Source organism: Geotrypetes seraphini, chromosome 8, assembly GCF_902459505.1.
Source record: "Geotrypetes seraphini chromosome 8, aGeoSer1.1, whole genome shotgun sequence".
Taxonomy (NCBI): domain Eukaryota; kingdom Metazoa; phylum Chordata; class Amphibia; order Gymnophiona; family Dermophiidae; genus Geotrypetes; species Geotrypetes seraphini.
Window position 1 is genome coordinate 13,022,687 of NC_047091.1, and position 9,734 is coordinate 13,032,420.

At 43.1% G+C, this 9,734-nt stretch overlaps 1 protein-coding gene across 5 annotated transcripts in view; it reads left to right on the forward strand.

Moving 5' to 3' along the window:
• KDM1A (lysine demethylase 1A) overlaps positions 1–9,524 on the forward strand; it is a 58,759-nt gene extending 49,235 nt beyond the window's left edge. For all 5 annotated transcript variants that reach the window (XM_033954915.1, XM_033954916.1, XM_033954917.1 and 2 more), the window contains exons 16-19: positions 283–397; positions 2,532–2,659; positions 6,071–6,217; positions 8,856–9,524. In XM_033954915.1, coding sequence (XP_033810806.1) covers positions 283–397; positions 2,532–2,659; positions 6,071–6,217; positions 8,856–9,041 — 576 coding nt within the window. In that variant the 3' untranslated portion in view covers positions 9,042–9,524. The remainder of the gene's footprint in view (positions 1–282; positions 398–2,531; positions 2,660–6,070; positions 6,218–8,855) is intronic.
• Positions 9,525–9,734: the final 210 nt, after the last annotated feature.

The following is a 9,734-nucleotide window of genomic DNA, read 5'->3' on the forward strand; positions in this document are numbered from 1 at the left end:
AGAACACATGTTACAGGTAAGCAATTTTACTTTCTCCGTAGACAAACAGGGGAAATTCAGGCACACTTGTAGGACTTCACCTACAAGTGTGGCTGCATTCTCCTGCTGTCTACGGGGAACACCTGTTACAGGTAAGCAACTTTGCTTTCCCTGCAGAACCATTTTGCTGATGCATTACAAAGCATTTGCATTAAATTTTAGGGTTGAGAATGATTTTCTTTGTTACATTTGCAATGTTTAGGGATATGGAGAATAAGTTTATCTCCTGTCTCTCACTTTTAGGTGGTACTGTGCTTTGATAGAGTATTTTGGGATCCTAGTGTGAATTTGTTCGGTCATGTGGGCAGCACCACTGCCAGCAGGGGAGAACTCTTTCTCTTCTGGAATCTGTACAAAGGTAAAGTACATTAGGTCCTAGAACCTGAATGCAGTGTTGTTTTAAATGCAGTTGAATTCTACTTTCTTTACTTCTAAGTTGAATTAAAAATGTATCACCTCACGTGTTAAGATCTTCATTTTATTTTGCACATGATAAACCCACTACATTAAACTGCAGACACAATATTGCACCTGCTGATGATAGGGAATGGGACAACTTTTGTCAGGCATGTCATGTCCTTCAAGTTCATAGCAGACATGGTTTAGGTTAGTGGTTCTCACTCCAAGTTTTCAGGAAACCCTTGATAAATAGGCATGAGATAGGCATGGACTGCCTCTTTTGTATGTAAAGCCATCTCAAGCATCTTCATTGGGGATTTTTTGGAAAACCTGATTGGATGGGACTTGGTTGAGAACCTCTGTCTTAGGAGGACTATTTTAAGAAGCTTTTGATTACTCCCTTTGATAAATGTGTAATTCTCATAGGGTCTTGTAAGTGAATTCCATGAGTTAAGTGTCCACGGAGTAATGCCGCATTTCTTGTCTTGATTTGATCATATCATTTAGGGCTCCTTTTACAAAGGTGTGTTAGGGCCTTAATGCGCAGAATAGCGCATGCTAGCCGCTACCGCCTCCTCTTGAGCAGGCGGTAGTTTTTCGGGTAGCGTGTGCTAATCCTGTGCGTGCGCTAAAAACCCTAGCTCACCTTTATAAAAGGAGCCCTTAGTGCCACCTAGATCTTGTGTTTCAAACTGCAGTTGTGGCCAGGGCTGTGGAGTCGGAATCGAGGAGTCGGAGGAAATTTCGGGTACCTGGAGTCGGAGTCAGAAGTACAAAAAACTGAGGAGTCGGAGTCGGAACATTTATCTACCGACTCCATTTTTGAACTTGGCATACCAATCACGAGCGATTCTTTCAGCTATAGCACCCACTATATACACAGCACAAACGTTGCGAGCAGCTTGTGCGACCTTAGAACCTTGATTAAAAGCAAAAAGAACGTGGTGTCGAAAATGCTCATTTCTCTCAACTTGACATTCCATTTTAATGATCTGAAAATTAACCAGTGCTGTGGAGTCGGAGTCGGAGGAAATTTCGGGTACCTGGAGTCGGAGTCAGAAGTACAAAAAACTGATGAGGAGGAGTCGGAACATTTATCTACCGACTCCATTTATGAACTTGGCATACCAATCACGAGCGATTCTTTCAGCTATAGCACCCACTATATACACAGCACAAATGTTGCGAGCAGCTTCTACGGCCTTAGAACCTTGATTAAAAGCAAAAAAAAGGTGGTGTCGAAAATGCTCATTTCTCTCAACTTGACATTCCATTTTAACGATCTGAAAATTAACCAGTGCTGTGGAGTCGGAGTCGAGGAGTCTGAGGAAATTTCAGGTACCTGGAGTCGGAGTCGGAGTCTGAAGTACAAAAAACTGAGGAGTCTGAGTCGGAACATTTATCTACCGACTCCACAGCCCTGGTTGTGGCCAGTCCTCATCTTCTCTGCATTGTCCATTACTGGTTTCATATAACTCTGTTATATTTCACCTCAGTTCACTCTTTCATTCAGTTTTTAGCAGATATGCAGCGGTGTGTTCCAGTATGGTAGCGCCAATGTATAAAATCACACAAAAAGATAACTAGCCCACAGTGGCATTGCGAGGGTAGGAGGTGCCCCTCCCCCCCGGTACCTCTTTAAATCTTTGCCAGCGCAAACAGCTTCTCCAACCTGCTGCTCGTCCCAGTGATGGCTTTCCCTCTGACATAATTTCCTGGTCCCATGACCCAGAAGTGATTTCAGAGAGGAGCCAGGCTGGTGCAAGCAGCAGGCTGGAGAAGTCACTCGTGCTGGTGAAGTTTTAAAGAGATAACAGAAGAGGAAGGAAGGGTTTGAGTGTGGCATATGGGTGGGCAGAGAGGTGACCCCACCAAGGCGGCACCTAGGGCAGTCCGCCCCCCCCTCCCAGCCCTGGGAACCTGAGCCTGGAATCTCACTTACCTCCCATTCATTTATTACAGCACACCTTGGTTATTGATCTCCTGGGAGACAAAATAGTTTCACAGCTTTGGGGGGGTTAATTTAATTCACTCATTGCTAGTTATTTTAAATTTTGTGACCATATCTTAGAGTTTCATGTTTTTTTCAACAGCACCGATTCTTTTGGCTTTGGTGGCAGGGGAAGCTGCGGGTATTATGGAGAACATCAGTGATGATGTCATTGTTGGACGTTGCCTTGCAATCCTTAAAGGAATATTTGGCAGTAGTGCTGTTCCACAGGTATTTTTCAACCCTCCATCTTTTCATTGCACTGCTGTAAGGCATACGTTGACAATCAACATGTGACAATGGGAGCATCTGTTGCTTGGAAATTCAGTTATGCCTGTAAAAGTGGTGGAGGTAGAAATACTAGAAGAATTCAATAAAACCATAGAATAAATCCTGCTTGCAAGAAGTGAAGGGAAATCCAGGGATCAACTGGGGGCTTGCAGCAATGGGCAGAATAGATGAGTCCATCATATCCTGTTTTCCACACCATTTTTTGTAATTTAACCAGGGTTCATTTCAGGCTGTGGGATTCCCACTGCATTTCTCTCTGCTCGTATGAGATCTGTCTTGCTATTGAGGGACTGTAGGGTGCACACTCAGCTGTGTCTGGTAAGGAGAAAGCTCCTCTGCACTCTCCTTCTGGACTTGCAGCTCTATCAACTGGCCAGTAGATGGCAACCCGTGTAGAAGAATTTCTCCATTTAAGCAGCCATGTGAAAATGCGATGCCACTCTAGTTTTCGGGCGGAGAATCATCCTTTTTACAACTACTATTTATCATTTCTATAGCTGTCCAGGAAGCTTTATAAGAGTGAAAGGATAAAACCTAAGAGGGGAGGGAAGGCTGATAGAGAATTCAAAGAAGGACACAGAGATGTGGAGGGAGTAGGGTTAACATATGGCTCCAGAAAAAGGAGGATGGATTGAGACATCCTTCTTTTACTTCTATTGCTTTCAATAGAAATAATGCCCAGATGTCTCTATCTGTCCTCGTTACTTCCATTGCTTTCAGTAGAAGTAAAACCCGGATGTCTCAATCTGTCCTTCTTTTTCTGGAGCCATATTGTAACCCCCTAGGAAAGAGCGATGAAGATCTTGTTTAGGGTGGAGAGATTGGGTGCTTCTTACTTAACTTGGTTATCTGTAAGATACCAGACTTCCAGCCTTATATTCTTCCAGCCTTTGGATTCTTCTGTATTTTTTTTAATCTAATATAGTTTTCCTATCCATACCAGACCACTCTAGTGCAGGGGTAGGCAATCAGGTCAGGTTTTCAGGATCTCCACCATGAATATGCATGAGATGGATTTGCATGCACTGCCTCCTTGAGATGCAAATCCATCTCATTCATATTTATTGTGGATATCCTGAAAACCTGACCTGGCTCTGGCTCTCGAGGACCGGAATTGCCTACCCCTGCTGTAGTGGGTTATGTCTGGCAGCCAGTGGACAGACATATCCCACTTGTTCTGAAGTGGTCTGGTAGAACTAAAGGAAAGAAAATGATGGGGTAAGACACAGTTTTTCTGCGTGGCTCTCTACGCAATGCTGCACAACTATTAGGCTTAATGAGGTTTGTTTTCTGCCTGTCTTTTGCCTTCACCAGCATTGATTTTTTTTTTTCCATTTCTTTATTCATTTTTTTCATCTTACATCAATTGTACAATATTACATCAATTGAATCATATACATCACTTGAAATTCTTTCCTATTATTATCATCAATATATATATTAAGCCCCTCCCCACACTCCCTTTCCACAAATATTGTAAATCAAGCATATCATATATATAATATATTCAAAATATTGATTAAACCAATAATATAGCAATATATCCCCCCTTTCCCATTATTATAATTATACTTTTCGTGTAAAAAGGCATCTAATCATTACAATATGTTATCAATGGCCCCCAAAGTTTTTTAAAGTTATAATTCCCTTTTTGTATGGCAATTGTTCTTTCCTTTTTGCATATATGACATAACGAATTCCACCAGCATTGATTTAATGGAGCCCCAAATGCTCCATGATATGCTACAGATTTTAAAGGTGCTTTGCTAAGCTCATTTACAGTTTGACGGAATACCACAAATCGCTCAGAAATTGTGATTGGAAATTGTGAAGGAGAAGTTCATTGTCTTCTGCTGAGTTGACCCCAGATCTTGACCCCATTTATGTGGCATTGTTAAATTGAGTTTCCTTGCCTGAGATGGTGCCAATGCCCTGTTGTCATGCAAGCCTATAAAATATGTAGTAATAATAATAATAACTTTATTTTTATATACCACAATACCAAAACAGTTCTAAGCGGTTTACAGTAAGAGATGAACTGACAATATATAAATAACATTATTTGAAGCTGTTGATATGTTTTAGTTATGCTGTGGGCTATAGCCATATTGGAAATTGCGAGATGGGGGGGAGGGTGGTTTATAGTATAAAATTGGATGTCCATAGATGTACATTGTACACTTCTCTCTCCATATTCGCTGTGATAGGGGATTGAAAGACCCGCGAATACAGAAAAAACGCAAATAACTTTTTCATATGTTGTTCGCTGTTTTCTATTAAAAACCATCGTGAATATGGTGAAACCGTGACTAACATGGCAGGAGACCTGGCCTGTTCCTGAAGGAGAGGCAAAACACGGTGAAGAAAGTGCTGGGAATCAGCAAATTTCTCTATAAACACTTAGAATCAGTGATTTCTCTATGCAAGATGATGTTATTGGGGGAAGGGGGAGGAGCCAGCAAGCTAAACACCGTGAATAATCGAAACCGCGAATACGGAGGGAGAAGTGTAGCTTTTTTTGCTATTTGCTGCAATATCATCAATAAAAATTGTTGAAACCAAAAAAAATGTATATACATACAGTGGTACTTTGGATTACGAGCATAATCCGTTCCAGGAGCATGCTCGTAATCCAAAACGCTTGTTTATCAAAGCAAAGTTCCCCATAGAAAATAGTGGCAAACCGACGATTCGTTCAAGAACCCGGGGTCTGTACCTGCCGGGTGCTGCAGCGCCGTCTCCTCCATCCACCTCCTCTGTCCGTCATCCGAAGAAGAACCCCACAGTGCCGCTTCGGGGGGGGGGATGCATCTAATGTCCGCCAGCCAACAGAGAACCCCACAGTGCCGGTTAAAAGGGATGCCTCCTCCATCCACCGGCTAGCCCTCCATGTCGGATGCCCCCTGCATGCTGGAGAGCCCCCACCCGAGTCCACGCAGCCGAGCGCCGCCCCACCCTCATGACGCGCACAACGCCAATGAGTGACGCTGTGTGTGTCACACACAGCGCGCAGGTGGGATAGCACCTGGCCACGCAGGCCCAGACAGAGGCCCTCCAACCTGCAGAAGGCACCCGACATGGAAGGCTGGCCAGAAGACGGAAGAGGAATCTCCCGAAGCGGCGTTTCAGGGGCTGTAAGTGCTCGTTTATCGAGACAGTGCTCGGTTTGCGAGTCAAAAGTTTGCTGAGTGTTTTGCTCGTCTTGCAAAACACTCGCAAACCGAGGTTCCACTGTATATAAAACAAAGTGATTTGAAGTGTAATTTTGCTGGTCATTTTGGTACGAGAGTGATCCACAGGAGGCACATGCTGCTTGTGCACAAATTCATTGGAACTTCTGTCTATCCTCAGCCAAAGGAAACGGTGGTGTCTCGCTGGCGTGCTGACCCTTGGGCTCGTGGATCCTATTCCTACGTAGCTGCTGGCTCTTCAGGAAATGACTATGATCTGATGGCTCAGCCCATTACTCCAGGACCTGCCATTCCAGGAGCCCCACAGGTGAGCTCTGCACCCGCTTTCAGTCATCTTTCCAGTTATGACTGTAGAAAAAACAGGCACCTTTTATTTTGGTGCTGTGCAATGAGAAATTTAATCTGTAGTTGTAATGAGGTGGTATCCAGTGTTGCTGACTGCAACGTTCCTGGGGTGTTGGAATTTGGGAGAGCAATGCCCGGCCCTGCTGACTGTAGCTTTCCAAGGGTGTGGGACTTTGGGAGAGTATTGCCCAGCCCAGCCCTGCCGACTACAGCTTTCTCATACATGGAGAATTAGCTGCTCTAATAACTTTCACCTATTGTACTGCATCCTTTCGGTTGCTGTGTTTATTTTTTTTTTTCGACTGGAGTTTATTCCCAAGTTCCTTACATTCATAAGTGATTAAATAGGCCAACCAGCAGTAAAGACAGAATGACAGCTAAGAGGAGATATGATTGAAGTCTACAAAATCCTGAGTGGAGTAGAACGGGTACAAGTGGATCGGTTTTTCACTCCATCAAAAATGACAAAGACTAGGGGACACTCGATGAAGTTACTGGGAAATACTTTTTAAAACCAATAGGAGGAAATATTTTTTCACTCAGAGAATAGTTAAGCTCTGGAACGCATTGCCAGAGGTTATGGTAGCTCTTACCAGCGCAGCTGGTTTTAAGAAAGGTTTGGGCAAGTTCCTGGAGGAAAGGTCCAAAGTCTGTTATTGAGAATGACATGGGGGATGCCACTGCTTGCCCTGGATCGGTAGCATGGAATGTTGTTACTATTTCATATTCTGGAATCTTTTGTTACTCTTTGGGATTCTGAATGTTACTCTTTGGGTTTTGGCCAGTTACTAGGGACCTGGATTGGCCACCTTGAGAAAGGGCTACTGGGCTTGATGGACCATTGGTCTGACCCAGTAAGGCTATTTTTATGTTCTTTCTTTAAAGTACTAAGTGTAATTGGGGGGGTTTTAGTACCCAAATATCAAGGTTGTTTTTGAGCTGCCTATTCCCTTTTTCATTTTTGACTGCCTTGCTCAATTAGAACCAACCTGTACTGTATCTACCTGGGGTTCTCCTCACCTCGTTTATTACATTTGTCATATGCCCAAATATTGCAGAGACAGCCTTCAGCCAGGAGTCATAAACAGAGCCCCCCCCCCCCTCCAACCCACTAAGATTTGCTTTTGTGCAAAATCAATACGTCCCCCCTTCCAGGGAATGGTTGAGCCCCACATCCCCAGCGGATCTCTAAGGTTAAACTCGAGAGACTGAACCCAAACCTCCAGCGCTGTCGCCGAGTTACCCTGTCAGCCTCAGCACTGCAGCTTTTAAATGTAAACTCATCCATATAAGTGTGGCAACTCTTTCCCCACACTGGTTATTTTAAAAACATTGAACTGGCAAGCAAGCTGCAGAATTTGCACATATTTGTGTTTTTAAGGTAAACCAGAGCTATTCCTGTGGTCGCCAAAGATCATACAAGTGCTAGTTTATTGTCAAAATATTTTCACTGGTGCATTTAAAAGCAGGAGTTGAAAACCTTGAGAGAGCCAGCTCAAATTTTTATGGATCTGTGATTTAGGGAGTTCTATTAGCTGCATCCATCATTCCCTCTCCCACCAAGAACTTTCTTGGTGGACTGACAGTATGTAGATATTTAAGTGTTTTTAATTGGACAAATCTCCATCACCAGTTTCATCTTTGCCTTGTGGTTTGTTGGAGTGTCGAGGAATGATTCCCTGGACCCTACATTGACGGCTCTCCTCCCTTCCCCTTCTCTCTCCTCACATCTTGTGCTCTCCTCTGACAAGAGGGTTGTCGTGTTCATGGCTTTGCTCTCATGGTACCTGAACTTGGGTTCTAATGTGCCTAGAGTTTTAGATCCTTGCATATAAACAATGATGGTCACAGATAGTAGAATAATAATTGCACTACGAACTGAGGATGTGGAAAGCTAAACTTTTTTTTTGTTCTGTTCAAAAATGTCACTTGACCATAACTTAAAGTGGTAAATAATAATAATGTATTATACAGAGAAAAAGCATTTTGATTTTGTGTCTCCTATTTTTAATGGTGTTTTTCTTATTTTCTTAAGTTTTATTTATATTATAAACAGTCTTGACCTGTTCATCAGTATAGAATGTTTTATTAAACATTAAATAGCTGGTTTTAAGAAATGTTTGGACAAGTTCCTGGAGGAAAAGTCCATAGTCTGTTATTGAGAAAGACATGGGAGAAGCCACTGCTTGCCCTGGATCAGTAGCAAGGAATGTTGTGACTACTTCAAATTCCGGAATCTTGCTGTTCTTTAGGATTCTGGATGGAATGTTGCTACTCCTTGGGTTTTGGCCAGGTACTAGTGACCTGGATTGGTCACCGTGAGAACAGGCTACTGGGCTTGATGGACTTAACCCAGTAGGGCTAGTCTTATGTTCTTATTTAGTCAAAATAATTTAATCATCTCTGTTATCACTATTGATAATGACTAATAATTTATGACATTTTTCTCCTCATTTATGTGTCAAGAAAAAAAGAGAAGCACAGATTCTCCTCCCCTGCACTAATGACTTTTTTTCCCCCCCAAGCTGATACTCAAAAAATGTCTGTTTTGGATTTCCACTTTGTCATGCGTGATTTCTGTGTTTTCTGTCCTTTTCCAGCCCATTCCTCGTTTGTTTTTTGCGGGAGAGCATACAATTCGGAATTACCCAGCTACGGTCCACGGGGCTCTGCTGAGTGGTTTGAGAGAAGCAGGACGCATCGCAGACCAATTTCTTGGCGCTATGTATACTCTACCTCGACAGACAACTCCGGGAGTTTCCGCCCAGCCCTCTCCAAGCATGTGAGCTAGGGTACAGAAGCAAGCTCTTGCTGGATCCGAAGCACACCAGTGCCCATGCAGCAGCAGACCGGGCCAGTATAAGAAAGTGAACATGCACCAGACTGAGTGACCGCATTTCACAGTTCTGCAGTAAAACTCTGACTGGTATTTGTCCTCAGTATTTGCCAGCATTAAGATTTCACAGTTCTCACGTGTGTGTCTGCTGATACCCCCCCTCCTCCCAATACCTTTCGGATGCTGGTTAGCCCAGATGCTCCTGGATTTTGAATTCATGAATCATGGCAGGGAATCTGACCAAATGGTCTTGCAGCAAAGTTTTAGTTTGATGCAAAAGGAACCTACTGACTTACTAGAGTGGATTTATGTTTTCACAAGAGGTTTATCAGATTACTGTTCCAGTAGCAATTAATATAGTAATTATGTTTATTTGTGTACTGTTTTTTTATTTTGACAATAAAGTTTCTTATTAAAAGATCTTTATATTCAATCTCTCACTGTTTTTCCATCCCTTCTGGTTCCCTGGTAGGAACTTCCCAAGGGCAAAATGTATCAGCTACATAGCTCCAAATATCTAAACTGCTTGTTTCCTAACTAGGTTGCCTTTGGATTCAATAAATTGCCCCTTTTATCCCAGGACAAGCAGGCAGGTATTCTCACTAGTGGGTTACGTCATCCGACGGAGCCCCGATACGGTCGT